Genomic DNA, 19,301 nt, shown 5'->3' with positions numbered 1-19,301 from the left:
GTAGAATGAGCACTAGATCTGGGGTTTTAGGGCCCTGCTAATCTATATATAGCTCTGCCTCTCATTAGATGTATTTGCTCCATTTCAAAATAGAAATGCCTCCTTCACACTATTGTAGGAGTGAAATAAGATCATACAAGTGGAGGTTCTAGTGAACTTACAGTATGGCACCTAACAACAGATACTAGATGAATTTCAGTCTCTGGTAGGAAGTATAAGAAAGTGTATGCAGTGGGAAGGCAAGAGAAGCTAGCTTCTCATGTAAAACTTTCAGCTTCTGCCCTCAAATTCATTTCCCTCCAGCCCAGCCTCTAAGGAAATAGTAAACACGAAATATCGGCAACGCAGGTGAATACTACCCGAGGGCCCGTCTCGCCTTCCCCTTTTCTGAAAGCATCTCGGCACCTTATTGAGGTTCGGCAAAAAGAAGAAGAACGTGAATTACGAAGTGAACCACAGATATCCGGAACCTGCAATCACAAATCCATATATTTGGAAACTAAACTCATGGAGTTATTTTTAACCTGAGCGGGAGGGAGGTTGACTGGGTGACGACATGAACGCACAGTATGTCAAACAGGAAGACTAAAAGTTCCCCGGTGCTTGTAAAGAACCGGGCACTGATATGGCATGGTACACACAAATGGTATATTATCACTCCAGGGGGCACAACGTTCATCCCTAGTGATCCCACGTATGTATCCATCAGAACATACATATGATCGGTTAAAGGCGGCTTTGATTAATGCCCGCACGAAGGAAAAATTATTAGCAAGCAGATCACAATGGAAATGCTGCCTGATTAGCCCTCGAGGACATTGTCGCATAACTTCATTTATTTGTCATTAGGCCACCAGCCACCCTGCTTAATTAAGGTAGAGATTTGTACTTATAAAAAAAACATTGTTCTTTCAAAAAGATATTTTTAAAAGTTTATTTCTTTGGGGGTGAGAGAGAGCACACACACAAAGTGGGGGAGGGGCAGAGAGAGAGAGAGAGAGAGAGAGAGAGAGAGAAAGAGGAGAGACGAGAGAAAGAGGAGAGAGAGAGAGAATTCCCAAGCAGGCTCTGTGCTATCAGCGTAGAGTCCAAACCAACATAGGACCTGATCCCACGAACTGTTAAGATCATGACCTGAGCTGAAATCAAGAGTCAGAGGCCCAACTGACTGAGACGCCCCTCAAAAAGATTTCTATCCAGCATCCCCTCATCTTTCTCCTGGAGGAAACCCGGTTTAGGTGGTGACCCAGGCCCGGTAGATTGGGGTACCCCACGTCCCACGTCCATGTTGTTCAGGGACTTCGCATGTGATCCAAGCCCAACCAGAGTCCTCTGCCATGCTGCTCCTGTCATACCTACGGGCAAGGAACCCTTTCCTTCCCTTTGTGGTTGCGGGCAGCCGTCTTAACAACTATGTGGAGTGATCACGCGCCCTAATGGCATTGTTTGCCTCACCGAGAGCAGCTGACTGAACCTGATCGGATCTGCTCTAGAACTTCTTGGTTTGTGAGCCCCTGTTTTCTTCTTTGGCCGGAGCTTTTTTGGATTCGGTAACTTTCAGACTGCATTCAAGAGACCCAAGCGTAAGAAAATTATAGCCACCACTAACGAATCTGAGTTAGCTAATGTTCCACTCACACCAGGCTTATTACTGATAGGCGGCAAGACTGTTTTCTCAGGAAGAAACTTGAAGTCAACGAATATCCTCCAGAGACTTCGAGGGAAATCGATGGTGATGTCACTGTCACCACTATAAGTTTGGTTTGCTAGCAAAAGCTTCCCCATGCCTTAAAACAAAGAAGTCACAGGCACAACATTCACAGGATTACTTTACTAGAATTTACGGGGGAGAGGATGATGATGTCCAATTTGCAGAGAGTAAATCTTCAGGTTGAACTCCGCCCCAAATACAGGAAATTCAAGTTCTTGTTTCAGTCTCAACTGGCCTGGGTACGGAAGCAATGCCCGCTTCTCCTGGTACGCGTGAGTCAAACTGTCGGTTATGTCTCCACCTTTTCGTGACCCTTAACTCTCTGCGTCAAGGCTCAGCGACCCCAGACACGAATTCTGGAAAAACTTCTTCCATTTCTATGGTTTTCCCTCATCCATCTGAGGATGTTGCCGGCTATCACAGAACTTCACCAACCATACGCTCTGGTCCATACGGCTTTCTTCTTAAACTCTGGGAGAATTCTCAAGGACAGCAGGGTGGCTAAGGGGACAAAAAAAGTGAAGCGTGCTGTTGCATGTGGTGAAATGCATCCAAAAAGGTCATCTGCTTACTTATTTTAACTGTTTGTTTATGTGAGAGAAGGCACGTGTGTGAGCAGAAGAGGGGAAAGAGAGAGGGGTGGAGGGAGAGAATCCCAATCAGGCTCCACGCTCAGTGCAGAGCCTGATGCAGAGCCGTCTCACAACCTCAAGGTCACAACCTGAGCCAATATCAAGAGTCAGAGGCTTAACTGACCGAACCACCCAGGTGCCCCTGAAAAGGTCATTAGATAAAAAAAATGTGTCAGAACAGAACTTGGCTTTTTCTTACTTGGCTAAATCTTTAAGACTAAGCACGCCTTAGGCAGAATTTTAATAGTAGAAAGCCTTTAATAAAGCTGGGGAAAAGGTTGTTTTTTTTTAATTGTTATTTAAGTTATTCTGGAACCAGTTAACAGGAAATTCTGCAGATTTAACCAAAACTGACTTCTGGGATGCCACTGTTTTGTTTTTGTTTTGTTTTTTCTTTATCTCATGATGATTACATAGGTGTGTTCCCTTTGTAAAAAACCTGCTTATGATTTGTACACTTTTTCTACATGAATATGATTTTCCATTACATGTTCAGTTAAAAGGTAAAGACAGAAATAAAATACTGGTCCTGTGATGAGTTATTAGGTTCATGTGCTCAATGGAACAAGCCTGACTGTACTAATCTGTATGTGACCATGTACCCACAAGTCTATACCTTTTCTTATTTGTCATGGGTCCTCAGGGATCAATTTCAATTCAAGTAGAAAGTTCTATGTAATTCCTCTAGGTAACTTATTATAGATCTTATTTAGGATATTAATATAAATGTATTGATATATTTTTAAAAATATAAATAGTATGAGGCTTGTTATAGATCTTATTTTGGATATTAACATAAATATATTGAGCTGTTATTTAAAATATAGTAGTGTGAAGAAATGTAGGTAAGCCAGAGTTACACAATCTTGTGTGTGACTCTAATAAGCCCTGACTATATAATCAAGTGAACATGTACTTCTTCCTTGACCCAAATAACTATTTTCTCATCCATATCAAGGTGTTTGTTATCTTCGTGACCTAAAACAGTGTATGTTGGAGGAACCAATGGTATTAGGGACCCTGTCATTAAGCATGGAGTTTAAACTCCTTCAGGCAAACAAATGGAGGAAATCCTAGCAAGTCTCTAGGGACGGATCGAGTGAACGTATGTCGGACCACTGCCCTTATTCTCAGTGAAGTTCTGTGGTTGACCACAATCCCTTCCTGTACATGCCCTCTGCCTATGCTGGGGTAGGGAGAAGGATCAGAACCAGAGATTAGGGAATTCTTACTTGTTTGGCAACCAAGAAATTATACCCTACTTAGAGAAAAGGACGGTCATACTATGACCATATCAGGCTGGACAGATAAGATTATCACAAGTGTAGGCCAACAGGCGGTTTTCCCAAGATGAGACCTCTAGTGCAATATCTTACAGCATGTCAGAGGCCATATCAACAGCAGCCATTGGTTGGACCAGACCCCTGAAGTCCTAAGACACAGATGACATACGAGGTATTTCAGGCCACAGAACCAACACCCAAAAGACTTCTCAGATTTGAGTAAAATAATATACATAATTTCACATGAAGATATTCTGTATTTGTGGTTCCTATAGTCATAGTTTAACAAATCAATAGAGAAGTATAAAAAACACAAAAACCTATTTAAATGCTGAAAGTGTAGGAAATGTTCAATTCCCTTGGCATAGCTACACTATGCAGCTATTGTAATACTATTAATGAAGCCAATATAGGACAGGTTAAAATGCTTTAAAAGATGATTTTTAAATAAAAAAGGCAGTGTGCTCAAAGTGTCTATGTGTATTTTTCAGTTTGCTTATGATTATAAACATGTTAGAACAACCCTCATACGCAGAGAGGGCGAAAACTTCTTAGGAAAAAAATATCAAAATTGCCATTGGGCAATGGGACTCTGGATTCCTCGTTGCTCTTTTCTGCATTTTCTAAATTAATTAAAGTGATCTTTTGCCATTAGAATAAAACATTTAAAAGCTATTTAAATAAACGTAAATTAAAGGCATGGAGCTCTTTTTAAAATCCACTTTCTAATTCAAAATGCCACATGACGACAGCTCCAGATTACTTTTCTAAACTGAGTTCAGATGAGCCTTTCAGGGACCAATATACACGAGGATGTGGTTTCTGCAGCAAAGACAACCATGGATGGCTTTCATCTATGCTGGGCATGTAGTATGGAAGTAATACCTTTCAAAAGATCCCTGGATTTGGCTGAGAGGCCTCCTTTGGGGCTTCCATGATGCTGAAGAGCCAGTCAATGAACTAGGATGAAAAGAAAAGAGCAGGATCAGGGAAGACAGTCCCACTAATAGCAAGAGACCAGTTGGGGCCCTTTGGCCTGCATACATGCATATCAGTGCAGGAGCTCTGAGGTAAATACTGACCCTGAGCCGGAGGAGTGGAGAGGAGAAGGGGACCAGGCATAAGAGACGGAGAGGTTGGACACAGCTAGCATTTAGTCCAATGACCCAGCAAAGTCAAATCTCCTTCCCCTGCTAAACATCCTGAGATCTACTATAGATTTTTTAACTGTGAGGTAAACACGGGTCCAGGGGTCTCTTGTGTGCCATGAACTTTCTCTCTCATCACTCTGAGAGCACCAGAGAGGTTAAGAACCTTGCCCAAGTCCGCTCCCAGTGAACAGCAGAATCCAGACTTGAACCCAACTGCACCTGACTTCAGAGCCTCACGTTCCTCCTCTGCATCATGCTGCCTGGTTCCGCATGCGTCTAGGCCCAGACTCGTAGGGCGGGTGGTAATAGGGAAACACATCAGACAGAAGCCTCTGTTTCTAACATAAGACATTCTGTAGATGAGAACAATTTGTGCCCAAATGGATACAAAACGTGGTGTTGAAATCCAAGAGAAAGGCATAAAATAATTTACTAGATAGAGCCAAGTGTGTTAACTGCAAATAAATCCTGCAAATGAGGTAGAAACTCAGACTACTCACGAGTTTGACGGATTTCCCAGGGTAAAGACAAAATTGGTTTGAATTAGATACAAGGTAATTTCATTAATGACTGAACGTTGTCAATCTTGACTCATGAAGAACACATACATTAGTCACGGGTACCGGGTATTTTAACTCTGGACATAGAAACTGGTTTGAAGAAAGAGTAAAACCGAAAGAAAATATTCCTAATTCTCTGCTTTAATTAAATTAAATTTTTTTTCTCCTTCTTCTTCTCAATTTTGTTTTTAATATCCTACTGGTAAGTAAATAATCAAGCACTACACATACATAATAGATGCAAGATGTCTACATTGTAGTCCAAAGTGATGATGGTGTCCTGGGCCAGAAAAAACATGAGGGGATTCCACACTTAAAAATTTGTTTGATTTAAAATTAAATGGAAAACATAACATTTGGGGTAATACTAATGCTTAAGAAAACAAAGGCATTTTAATTGAGATGCTCAGCGGAGTTGCGCACGGCTAACCTGTGGGTCCGTAGTTCAGAAATATTTTTAGAGACTAACGTTCAGATGTTTAACAGTAAGCTACAGAAAGTTGGCTTTAAGCTTTCAACTTCACAGAAATCCAGTTTTCATTAAATGGGATTCAAAAAAGAATCTTTCAATCAACTGTGTTAAAGACAGTTCAGAGCCATTTCATGAGAAGCACAGGAAGCACGGTATTTTCAGATGCTCCGCACGACGGCTAAGAGCCCGGGGTACTCGACATTAAAAACCAAATGGTGCTTCCTACGGTCTGATTTTCCTGGGGGCAAGGGTGATGACCTTTTCAAATTTCCCCATGTCACCTAGCACAGGCCAGGAGCATGACGGGCCCCTGGAATGTGGCTGTAGGATGGGATGAGCTATGAGGAACCTTACATATGCTACAAGAACATGGACACTCCAGATTGCCGTTTCCCCGACCCAACCCCCAGGCATGGTTGGTCATTCCCTCCATTATCCACCACCACTGTATTCTCCTTATGCAGTCTTGCAGCCTTGAACTTGCCTTCCCGTCTGTCCTCCCTCTGACATTCTGAACGCTCAGGGACTTACTCATCCCGTCACCCCCAGGATCAAGAACACATGTGCCTTTAATAACGGAAGGCAAGTATAAGCTCCTCTTTCTGCCTCACCTCCAACTGTAAGCAAGTTATTGCTCTTGTCTTTGTTGCTGTTTTTAGCCAGCAGTTAGCCTCACTCTCTGAGGCGGAGTATGAAAACCCGTGGTGTGATGCCCATTTCACCTTAACCCCCAACCTCAGTTCTACTGTAGAAATTGCTAAGGAGAAAATGGCCATCAGGGCGGGCAGCTGCGAACCTCACCTTCTGGGTCTGTTCCTTCCATGGCTCTTTCTGCAGCAGAATAGGCATGCTACTGGGAAGGAGAGTGAGAGTCTCCTGCAGAGTGACCCTGTGCATTGGACTCCTGCCAAGGAAGCTCGAAGCTGACCCAGCTGGGCCATTTTCCTGATGCCATGGCAACCAACTGGCACTAAGGCCAAGGAGGAGAGGGGCTGCATGGTCTGCCCATGCAACCACTGCGATTGCAAATATCAGCAACAAGAAGTCCAAAGCCTACAAAGGAAATAGACACAAGGTTAGGTCACACGTTTTAACAATTTAAAGTAACACACGTACACATACACAGCCCCTATCACGACGCAGTGTTACCTTCCCCTTTACCCCAGAAGGGGAACCAGACTGAACGGCAAACTCCATTTCCACACTTAATAAACAGACATTCTAGGACTTTGGAAGGTTTTAGGGATCCTCTTTTTTAAGACAAACAGTTTCATTATTATCGCTCTAATAATGCAGGGGAACGTTATTTAATTCCTCATCACATTGAGATCCAGACACTCCTCTGTTTTGGGGTTTCCAAAGAGACTAAAGAATTCATTAGGAGGGATACTGAAAGGGATATTTAGATTTATTGTTACGTAGCCCCAACTGAGTTTTAGAAAAACGTATAGTCTGATTCTATTTTGAACAACAAATGACTCTCCACATGTATTTTATTTTTCTGTTCTCAATATTTAAATATTTGAGTGGCAAACACTTGATTTTGTTCCATGAATGCTGAAAATATAAGCATTAAGACAAAATAAAAACAAGCATTCTTGGCGGGAGTCACAACAAATCATTAGGCATTTTTAAAAACATATTTTGAGTATTAGCAGGCATGAAATGAAATACACTCCCCAAACTCTCGATCCTGACCTACATCTATAATCCCAAGGTTTTTGTTTTTTTTTTTTTTCTTTTCAATTTTACTTCCAGGGTAGTTAACATTCAGTGTTCTATTAGTTTCAGGTGTACAATATAGTGACTCAACACTTCCGTGTATTACTCGGTGCTTATCAAGCTAAGTGTACTCTTGAATCCCATACACCTATTTCACCCATTCCCCGGCCCATCTCCCCTCTGGTAACCATGTGTTTGTTGTCTATAGTTAAGAGTCTGGTTTTTTTGGTTGCTTCTTTCCGCCCCCGCTTTGTTTTGTTTCTTAAATTCCACAGATAGTGAAATCATATGGTGTTTGTCTTTCTCTGACTGGCTTATTTTGCTTAGTCACTGTACTCTCTAGATCCATCCATGTTGTTGCAAATGGCAAGATTTCATTTTTTCTTATGGCTGAATAATATTCCATTGTGTATGTATGTGCATACGTATGTGTAGATATTTATGTGTATATGTATACATATATATGTACACATACACACACACACACACACACACACACACACACACACCAAACCTTCTTATCCATTCATCTACTGATGGACACGTGGGCTGCTTCCATACTTTGGCTATTGCAAATATGCCTCAGTGAACACAGGAGCACTTATATCGCTTTAAATTAGTATTTTTGTATTCTTTGGGTAAATACCCAGTGATGTGATTGTGATTACTGGATCATAGGGCAGTTCTATTTTTAATTTTTGAGGAACCTCCACACCATCTTCCACAGTGGCTGCACCAGTGTGCATTCCCATCACAGTGAAAGGATTCTCCGTATCCTCACCAACATCTGTTGTTTCTGGAGGTTTTGATTTTAGCCATTCTGACAGGAATGAGGTGATACACCTTGTGGGTTTGATTTTCATATCTCTGATGATGACTGATACTGAGAATCTTTTTATGGGTCTGTTTGGCCATCCGAATGTCTTCTTTGGAGAAATGTCTCTTTTATGTTTCTGTCCATTTTTTAATGGATTGTTTGGGGGTTTTCGATGTTGAGCTGTAGAAGTTCTTTATATATTCGGATACTAACCTCTTTGTGGGCTAGGTCATTTATAGATATCTTCTACCATTAAGTAGGTTTGATGATTAGTTTTTGTTAACTGTTTCCTTTGTGTGCAGAGCTTTTATTTTGATGTAGTCCCAATAGTTTATTTTTGCTTTTGTTTCCCTTGCCTCAGGAGACATATCTAGAAGATGTTGCTATGGCTACTATGAGAGAAATTACTGCCTGCGCTCTCTTGTAGGATTTTAATGGTTTCAGGCCTCACATTTAGGTCCTCAACCCATTTTGAGTTTATTTTTGTGTATGATGTAAGAAAGCGGAACCAGTTTCATTCTTTTGCATATTGCTGTCCAGTTTTTCCCAACACCATTTGTTGACGACACTTTTTCCCATTGCATATTCCTTGCCTCCTTTGTTGAAGATTGACTGACCATATAATTGTGGGTTTATTTCTGGCTGTCTGTTCCATTCCATTGATCTATGTGTCTATTTTTGTGCCAATACCATACTGTTCTGTAATTATAGCTTTGTAATGTAACTTGAAGTCTGAATTGTGATACCTCTGTGATATCTTTGTGGTTCCATAAAAATTTAGGATTGTTTGTTCTAGCTCTGTGAAAAATGCTGTTGGTATTTTGAGAGGGATTACATTAAATCTGTAGATTGCTTGGGTAGTATGGACATTTTAAAAATATTTGTTCTTACAATCCACGCACATGGAATGTCCTCCATTTCTTTTTATCATTTTCATTTTTTTCATCAATGTTTTATAGTTTTCAGATTACAGTCTTCAGTTCCTTGGTTAAGTTTATTCCTAGGTATTTTATTTATCATTGGTGCAATTGCAAATGGGATTGTTTCTTAATTTCTCTTTCTGCTGCTTCATTATCAGTGTATACAAATGTAACAGGTTTTTGTATTGATTTTGTATCCTGCAACTTTACTGATTCACTGATCAGTTCTAGCAGTTTTTGGATGGAGTCTTTTGGGTATTGTATATACAGTATCATGTCATCTACAAATGTGAAAGTTTGACTTCTTCCTTACTGATCTGGATGCCTTTTATTTTTTGCTGACTGCTGTGGCTCTCAGTTTTTCCCCACTGAGTATGATGTAGCTGTGGGTTTTTATATGTGGCTTTCTTATGTCAAGGTATGTTCCCTCTAAACCCATTTCGCTCTAAATCCATTTTGTTGAGTTCTTTTTTTTTTTTTTAATCATGAACGGATGTTGTATTTTGTCAAATGCTTTAGGCATCTATTGAAAGGATCATAAGGTTTGTATCCTTTCTCTTATTGACGTCTTGTACCATGTTGTTTGATTTGCAAATACTGAACCACCCTTCCATCACAGGAATGAATCCCACTTGACTGTGGTGAATGATTTTTTAATGTGTTGTTGGATTCAGTTTGCTAATATTTTGTTGAGAATTTTTATATCTATGTGTATCAGAGATAGGCAAAGTTTCTACTGAAAAATCTGCTGATAGCCTTCTGGGGTTTCTCTTGCACATAATTGTCTTCTTTTCCCTTGCTGCTTTTAAAATTCTCTCTTAATCGCCACCTTTTGCCATTTTGATTACTTTGTGTCTTGGTGTGGTCCTCCTTGGATTGATTTTGTTGGGAGCTCTTTGTGCTTCCTGTATCTGAATTTCTGTTTCCTTCTCCAGATCCGCAAAGATTTCAGCTATTTAAAAACAATTTTTTTTAATGTTTATTTTTGAGAGAGAGAGAGATAGTGCACAAGCAGGGGAGGGAGGGGCAGAGAGACAGGGAGACGCAGAATCTGAAGCAGACTCTGGACTGTTAGCACAGAGCCCGATGTGAGGCTTGAACCCACGAACTGTGAGATCATGACTTGAGCTGAAGTCGGATGCTCGACCGACTGAGCCACCCAGGTGCCCCAGCTATTATTTCTTCAAATAAAGTTTTCTTCCCCCTTTTCTCCTCTTCTTCTGGGATCCCTATAATGCAAAAGTTATTACACTTGATGGAGTCACTGAGTTCCCGAAGTCTGTTCCCATTTTGCCTAATTTTTTTCTTCTCCTCCTGCTCAGCTTGATTACTTTCCATTACTCTGTCCTCCAGGTTGTGGATTCATTCTTCTACTGCCTCTCTAGTCTATTTATTCCATCCAGTGTATTTTTAATTTCATTTATCATGTTCATCATCTGTGATTGGTTCTTCTTTATCTCTTTATTAAGGGTGTCACTGGGGCGCCTGGGTGGCTCAGTCGGTTAAGCGGCTGACTTCGGCTCAGGTCATGATCTCACAGTTTGTGAGTTCGAGACCTGCATCAGGCTCTGTGCTGACAGCTCAGAGCCTGGAGCCTGCTTCAGATTCTGTGTCTCCCCCTCTCTCTACCCTTCCCCTGCCCATGTTCTGTGTCTCTCGATAATAATAAATAAACATTAAAAAGAATTTTTTTAAAAAAAGGGTGTCACTGATGTCGTCCACTCTTCTTTAAAGGCCAAGTGAGTATGATCATTTACTTTAAATTCTCTATCTGGCATATTTATCTGTTCACTTAGGACTCTTGCTGTGGTTCTGTCTTATCTTTCAGTGAGACGCATTCTTCAGTCTCCTCATTTTGTCTAACTCTCTGTGTCTGTTTCTGTATGTTAGGAAAGGTCGGCGATGTCTCCTGCTCTTGAAAGTAGGTGGTCTTATGAAGAAGAGGTCCTGTGCACTCCGCAGGGCAGTTTTCCCCATTTACCGGAACCTGGTGCTTCCGAGGTGTCTCCTATGTGTGTTGTGTGCACCTGCTGTTGTCCCTTGACTGCTTTTTCCTTCAGTCCAGTCGTCTTCGGTGGGTCTCTTTGCCTGTCACCGGCAGCGTTTGGTCCCTGTAGTGTCTGTGGGCCAGTCCCGTGCTGCTTTGGGCTTCAGTTGAGTCAGACTAGGCATTTGCCAGAGATGCAGGGGCACCAAACTGCAGAGCACTTTCCCTGTGTCGTCGTCCCCCGAGAAGCTTCTTTGGTGGACGCGCAGCGCCAGCAATCAGCCCAGTCGTCTGCCCCCAGCCCATAGGTGGGGCAACAAGCTGACTGGCGTGTGTGGCTATCTTTCTCGCTCTCTCTCCAAGGCAGGAGTCGCTTTGGAGTGGCGCTGCTCCCTGTCAGGGCCGCTTGCACACTTCCAGGCGGGTGGCTTCGGCTTGAGTGGGCTCTGGCCAAGAGCTTACTGGAGGAGGTGGATCTGCAACGGGCTCGGGAGGGCGATGCGCAAAGCCCCCCCAAGACGTGTGCGCCAGGGTGAGGGGCATGCCACCGCATCTGGGGCCACAGTGGCCGGGCACGGTCTGCAAAGCGTTCAGGGGTAGGGCGTGCAGTTGGACCCAAATGCGCTCAGGTTTGCTGTGAAAGGAGACCTACCGCCACCACGGGGCCAGCCCGTGCGGATCTGCAAAGAGCGGGTGGGCGGGCCACCCAGTTTCCGCAAAGTGCGTGCCCGGCTTCCACGGGAGGGTACCTGCCGCCGCCACCGCTGCCAAGGCCCCGCAAAGCGTGCGGTCGGCAAAGTTGAGCAGGTCTGGGAAGAGATCCGCAGCACTGGAACTGGAGCAAGCCCAGCTGGGGGTGGGAGGGGTGGGGGGGGGTGGGGGGGGTGGGGAGCGGATCCACCAAGCCGGGGCAGCAGGGGCGGGCGCAGCGTAAGCAAGTTAGACAGCGAATGCGGGTGCCAAACCGGTTCCTACAGGTGGCGCTGTGTTCACGCTGGGGAAGGAGATGGTGCTACCGCTCCTTCCTTCCTGGAGGAGTCGCCCCGTGGACACTACCCCTCCGGACACGGACATGCTCTGAGAGGAGTAAATAACTCTCCTTCCCTTATGCCCCAAGCAGTTTTCAAATTGCTGCCTCTATGCGGTACCTCCAGAGGCCGTTTGTTGTGCTGTCTCCTTAAGGGCAGGGACTCGGTTTCCTCTGAGCGGCCAGGCTCTCCAGAACCCCACCTGCTGATTTTTTCTTTTTTTTTTTTTTTTAATTTTTTTTTTAACGTTTATTTATTTTTGAGACAGAGAGAGACAGAGCATGAACAGGGGAGGGGCAGAGAGAGAGGGAGACACAAAATCTGAAACAGGCTCCAGGCCCTGAGCGGTCAGCACAGAGCCCGACGTGGGGCTCGAACTCAGGGACCGTGAGATCATGACCTGAGCCGAAGTCGGACACTTAACCGACCCGAGCCACCCAGGCGCCCCCACCTGCTGATTTTTAAAGTCCCAAACTTTAAGTCCTGCTGGTTGGAAGAACTCACATACCAGGCTTACCACATACCCCACATACTCACAAAATTAGCCCCCTCTAAACTCACGAGATCAGCCCCCTCTAGTTTTCAAAGCCAAATGTTACGGGGGTTCGTCTTCCCCACGTGGGCTCCCTCCACGCCTATGGTCTGTTTAGGCCCCCACCCCCGTCTCTGCCCCTCCTTCCCTCTTCAGCGTGGCCTCTTCTCTAGATTTAGTTGAGGAGTTTGTTCTGTCAGCCTTTGGGTCATTTCCCGGACTATCGACACTGATGTGAGTGTTCTCCAGTGTCCGCGGGATAAGGTGAGCTTAGGGTCCTCCTATTCTGCCATCTTCTCAGACTATATATCTCCACAAGCATTCCAAACCATCTGTCTAGGACCCATCCATCTAGAGTTGAGACTAATCTAAACGCTCACAGACATGGTGAGAACAAGGGCCTCCTCCGACTTGTGATTTAAACGACACTCCTGTTTATCTGTATTTTCTAGGTTTTAAACAATTTTTTTAAATACATAAATAAAAAAGATGTCTGCAAGAAAACAGAACGTTGGCAAAACCTTAGGAGATCAGAAGGAAAAGAAGACAGATTCTGCTCGGTAAACACAAAGCTTAAGAAGTCTTCTTTACTTCCTTAAAATTCATAATCTCACTGATTACAATTTCAAGCCTATAGCCAACTCTTCTACAAAGCTCGTCAGCATTTCAAACAACATCCCAGCTTATACAAATGCCACTCACACCGTCAGCGGGATACCTGTGAATGAGTCATGCCTACAGAAAAAAAAAAAAAAAAATCTACTACTAAAAAATGCACAGTGGGCAGCAAAGTCAAGAAAATAAGCAGAGTGGAAAGTGTTGTCTTCCTTTTATGCATTAACCTTTTCTATTTTCATTTACCTACTATCAATGGTTGTGGATCTTTTTTGGGTCACACTTCATATTACAGGTGTGCTGAAACTCCTCTCACGCACGTTAAGCATCGGCGCGAACACAGAGTACTTGCATACGCTTCAGGAACCTCTTCAAACCAGGTGTTTGAAGACATTCTCTGGGCCGGTACAAATGTACCCCACCTCCTTGGTGGGGTCAAGGCCAAGGGCACAGAACCCTGGGTTCCCTCATCAGCTAGTGTCCTCTGTGTTCTGCCTGTTGAGGAATTTTTCTGTTGAAAATATTTTTTGAAGGGCAGCCCTAGCAGTCTTTGGGAGCCAGGCAAGCACATCCATTTCCTTGTGACATCGGAGAGTTATCACCATCATTTCCCAAAAATAAAAAGAAGGGTGGGGGGGGGGGGGGGGGCGTGGAAAGCAAGCAAGCAGCAACCTTTTTTTTTTTTTTTTGTCTTTGGGGAGAGCAAACATAAGTTGTACATTTTAAGAAAGCCACAGATCACGCCTCTAGATTGTACCTCGTCAAGAGCCACGTTCTGAACAGAGGTAGACTGGTATGCAAGGTTTCTGATGTAACCCATCAGTTCCAAGAGCCATTCCATTCTCTTCAACACGCCTGAAACAGAAAAGGATGTTTTTGTACCAGACCACGGTTTTCCTATGAAATGTAAGACCCATCAGTAATAGCCATCATAACTAAAGCATAGCACCCAGTGAGGATTCCATGAAACGGTTTCAAATCCTCTTGCAATACGCGAGACCTGTGATTTTGCGCGAGAGTTCTTTGACGCTCTGCGTGTCAGAGGGACCGTATTTGTGTCTTTATTTTCAAAAGGTAATCTGTTCTTCAAAACTGCACCCCCACTAGTGATAAAATGCACTTATTGGAGTTTCTCTCTCAGCATTAAACACACGAGGAGAAATCTGGCATGCCAGGAAGTCAGTAATGTTGACTGTTGTTTTTATAGGTTTCCTTTAACTTAGATGTTCCCATTTTATGCCCAAATCCCAGAGAAAGCCTATCCCAAAGACATAAAAAGAAAAATAAAAACCAGCTATTATACAGTAACTGGGGGACAAACACCAGCATAAATATTGATTTTTTTTCCTTTTTTATTTTTTAAAAAGGAGAATTCCCAGCACAGTAAAGATTACTTGGGAAGGCTGTCAAATTTAAGTGAGGAAAAGGAGAACAGGAATTAAATGGAAGGCCAGCTAGTTAGACCCAAAAGCCCTATCAAATTGAGTTCAGTTCACTTCGCGTATCCTCGTGTTTCACTGGGAACACCTAGTAGATTTCTTCTTGATAAATGCACTTTTGATTTAGAGTAAAAAATCTAGCTTTTCATCACAGGGTCATTTTTCACTGGGCAGACACTAATGCGGATAGGAGACAACCATCTCGATTGCCAAAGAGGAGAACAAATCAAAATTTCCTGTACAGTCTCACAAAGGGCACTACAATTCTGCCTGCCGGTTTTCACTCACAACCTTGAAGATACAAGATGATGAGGAAAATACAGAAGATACAGAACCAGAAGTTGCCTAGGGGCACTCAGGTTTCCAGGTCCTATCTGATCTACCGAAGCCGGGTGTCATTCAGAAAAGAACGTAGACGTCACGCAACGTGACCAAAGGTGTAGGAGGAGAAATGGGGGAGCTGCCCTTTCAGATGACTATTAAAGTATAAATGTCTACGACGGTCTAAAAGTTCTACCGTCTGATTCACTAGCAGAGAGAGCTTCAGGCCTAGAGCTTCGGGCTTGAGGATGCAGTTAGGGCGCCCAGATTTTATCCCTCTCACCCTTGAGAAGTTCTCTTCTAGAATAACGATGTAATTTTGTTGTGGCTGTTTTCTTCTTTTTTTTTTTTTTTTTTACTTGTTTGGTAAATAACCACCCAAGAGCCATTCTCAAGAAAACATGAGGCAGAATCAATTGACATCCTGTTTGGGTAATGGAAGCAGGCAGAATCAACCTGATAAACTTGTTGATATCCTCGAGGGCCCGGAGGGCTAAAGACAATATGAAAGTCACCAGCGGAATCCATTTCTATCTCCGAGGTGGGGGTTGGGAGCTGGAACAGGTCTTTCCACTTAAGGTGCTCTTCTTTGGGGGGGGTAACAAGAGCTCTCCTGTGTCAAGAAGCATTAACCTAGTTTTGAAGTGGAGGAAATAATTATAGCTCAAAGGGGAAGGTAGGCAGGCAGATCTTTCGGTTTCTGCTGTTCGCCCCGGGCTGGCCTTACCTGTGTTGGCATGGCTCACAATCCGGGCTTGGTATAAACCGTGCAGTACCATCCAAGCTAGTGTGTCTTTTTCACGGTGCTGAATAGCAACGCTGAGTATATCAGTCAAGCCCGTCAAGGGGAATCGTCCTTGAGAGACCAAGTACAGTCTGACAAAGGCAGCCTTTTCTACGCTGCTCTGCAAAAAAGCAAACTGTTCTGTTACTATTAAATTAGCTGAAGTCATTATGAAACCTCGAGGCAAGGGCAAAGCAGAAAGGGTGAGTTTAAAGTGGGTTATTATTCCGAATGCTAAAACTGTTCGTTTCCTGCAGCGTGTGACCTATCTGCCTCGTGTGCTAGATTTTAAAGTGTACGTACAGATGGAAGGTTGTAATGTCACCTCCCGTTTTCTCATAAAAACCGTAAGTGATTTCAGGGGTTGATCGGTGGTGATATTTTGTAAGAACACACAAATAATAATAACGACAACTAACAAACACGGTACTTACGTGCCAGGCACCATTAACGTGTATTCACTCAGGAGGTCACAAAGTGCGGTACCCAGACCTCTGAGGGACCCCAAGACCCTTTTAAAGGGTCTGTGGGGTCAAACTATATTCACACTAGTGCCCAAACTCCAGTAACAGTCACTGTATTTGTCGCTGCTACTTGCAACTTTTTAAAAACCAAGTTTTATTTAAAATGCTCTTGTAAACAATGACAATTATTAGTTTCATCACACCTTTGCCCTTGAGTACACATCTTTTTAATAGCCTGTATAAAACAGGAAGTCCGCAGAAGGGCTTTCTGCGGCATACCCAAGTAGGAGGGTTGTCTCCAGGGAAAACACTTGCGAGCTTGCGCTGTGAACTCAACACGGCCAGTTTTTTATGGAACACCACTGACCTGCAAGGACAAAGGATGGACAAACTATGGTTATTCAGACTGAGTATTTAACAGATTATTGTCGTTGTTTTCAGACGAAGAAAGTGGGCCTGTCGCTTCAAGGAAATACTTGGCAGTATTTGTTGCCAATGATAAAACCTGAGCTTTCACGTGAAAATCTGATTTTTGGAAAATCTGTATTTGCTACGATGAGTTGGCAGCTTCACAATGCATAAAAGGCTTTTCTGAGGATTTTAACCAATGTGATGTTTTGATATGGAATAATGAAATGGATCAACGTGTGGAGGACTTTCAAGACTCAGTGATTCGGTATTTTCCAAATGATTTTGTAATATCGTACATTGGGGAGAAGACCCACAGTGCAAGACAGACGGATGGATTTTAATATAGCAGAGTATGTCAAGTTCACTGACATGAATTCACATTCTACACCCTGCAACTACCCCGAAGAAAACACGGTTTGTTGAGTTTTGTTGTAACATCAACAACAACAACAACAACAACAAAAAATCCATAGTTATCTGTAACTATTGACACACTGTTCCCTTTTCTACCGACATTATTTCTGTGAGGCTACGTTTCCCCCCCATACTTCACCAAAACAACATTGCAACAGATTAAGTGAAGCAGCAGCCAGGAGAAGTCAACATTAAAGAAATTTCGAAGAGAGGCCAGATGGAGGAAGCAGATCGGCAAAAAATGTAAAACAATGTCACTTTTTCATTTTGTTTTGTTTTCAAAAATTCTTATTTATACTGAGATGCAATGGATTTACTGAAAGAGAGGACCATTGAAATCAAAGCCCTTTGGAATCCTCAACAACTTTTAAGACACTGAAGTACTCCTGAGACCAGCAAGTTCGAGAAGCCCTGTATTGACCATTTAATTTTCACACCATCCGATGCAGACGACTACCATCATCCTTCCCTTCGGAAGCACAGAGGTTAAGTAACTTGCTCAGTTAAGGTCACGTGGCTACACTGGCAGAGTGAGAAGTGAAACCAGGAGGTCTGAGCTCTTCACCATTGCCTTATTCTAACCTCCATTCCTTCCAGAAATGAGTAAAAAGCACGGACCTCGGTAAAACACACTTTTGGGGACCTCAGAACACTATTGAATAATAGAACTTATTTTCGCTAGAACGTGAAAATGTTCTAACTGGTACTTTAAGAACCCGGGTGAGTACCACAGCAACCTTTGGCTCTAGGTACCGTGAAGTGAATTACATGCATTGCTTCCAACTATATTACACGAATATCATAATAACAGGATGTAATAGATTACACGAATGTGGTAATTAGGATAATGAATAATTACTGAGTGCTCGCCTCGGGTCAGGTACGTTTCCAAGAACTTAACATGGATTAAGTCATTGTAACTCTCAAACCAACTCCAGGAGGTAGGTGCTATTATCTTTCTTTCGTAGATGCGGAAACTGAGGCAGGTTATGAAACGTGACCAAGGTCACACTGCTAGTAAATTACAGAGCTGGATTTCAAACCCGACCGGTGAGGCTCTATAGTTCCTTCTCTCACTCGTTTCCTCATAGTGCTCGTCCTTGCTTCAACTCATCTCCGAAACCTGATACTCCAAATGGTCTAGCAGGGGTTCTCAAACCTCAGGATGCAGCACAATCACCTGCAGGGACTGTTGAAAAACCACACTCCTGGGCCCCACCTCTGACTCAGCAGACCTGAAGTGGGACTCTAGAATTTTCATTTCCAGTCAGCTCCCAGGCTTATGCTGCTGGGTCCAAGGGACCCCATTTTGAGAATCAGTGCTACACGATGCAAAAATTCAAGGATTCAACTGAACCTGCCATCTTGAGCGAAATAAATGGTAAGAGGTCCACCAGCTGGATAAGGGCCCATAATTCTCTAGACCTTTGCTATTACCTGGTATGCAGGGTTGCCATTGGAATAAGTATGTCCATTGGGATATACTTATACTAAAAAAAAAAAAAATCATTGTTTACAGGCAATTCAAATCTAATAAGACATCTATCATGCTAACTAAATGTGGCAACTTTATTGGTATGTTACTCACTCATCCTTTGGGTGTGGGTACCAGGAGCACTTGTTCATTAGCTGTGTCCGTGCTAATGGTGCTTGTTTTTCAATTAGCCACCTTTCTTCATTACAAAAGGATAAGTACCAGGTGAGAGAAAATAAATTTAAAAACAAGACTACTTCATGGTTTCCGCGCACCGCAAGCTTTTCAGCCAGAATATTCCCATGCTTCTGGATTTGGTATTGAAGACGTTGCCCTGCGCTTACGTTTGCCCACAGGTGACACTAAAATGTTCTTGACAAAGTGGGATTAGGTAGGTTAAAAAGCCATTCATCTATCTATCCATCCGTTCCATGAGGCTGAGCATGAGACCCCACAGTGAAGCAGGGATAGTTTCCTGAAATTATCCAGTAAGAAAGAAGAGGCAAAAGTAGCTTCAATCAAAAAGGATAAACCATCTCTTCAACTGTAAGTCCCGCTTCAATA

General features: G+C 43.0%; 1 protein-coding gene across 2 annotated transcripts in view; it reads right to left on the bottom strand.

Moving 5' to 3' along the window:
• Window positions 1-1,813: 1,813 nt before the first annotated feature.
• FOCAD (focadhesin) overlaps window positions 1,814-19,301 on the bottom strand; it is a 316,407-nt gene continuing 298,919 nt past the window's right edge. For both annotated transcript variants that reach the window (XM_030294286.2, XM_030294287.1), the window contains 5 exons: window positions 15,918-16,095; window positions 14,188-14,285; window positions 6,611-6,862; window positions 4,512-4,586; window positions 1,814-2,212 (listed from right to left, as the gene is read on the bottom strand). In XM_030294286.2, coding sequence (XP_030150146.1) covers window positions 4,515-4,586; window positions 6,611-6,862; window positions 14,188-14,285; window positions 15,918-16,095 — 600 coding nt within the window. In that variant the 3' untranslated portion in view covers window positions 1,814-2,212; window positions 4,512-4,514. The remainder of the gene's footprint in view (window positions 2,213-4,511; window positions 4,587-6,610; window positions 6,863-14,187; window positions 14,286-15,917; window positions 16,096-19,301) is intronic.

The sequence above is a fragment of the Lynx canadensis genome, chromosome D4 (genome assembly GCF_007474595.2).
Source record: "Lynx canadensis isolate LIC74 chromosome D4, mLynCan4.pri.v2, whole genome shotgun sequence".
Taxonomy (NCBI): domain Eukaryota; kingdom Metazoa; phylum Chordata; class Mammalia; order Carnivora; family Felidae; genus Lynx; species Lynx canadensis.
The sequence above is the reverse complement of the archived record's forward strand: the minus strand, read 5'-3'. Positions and strand labels throughout refer to the sequence as shown.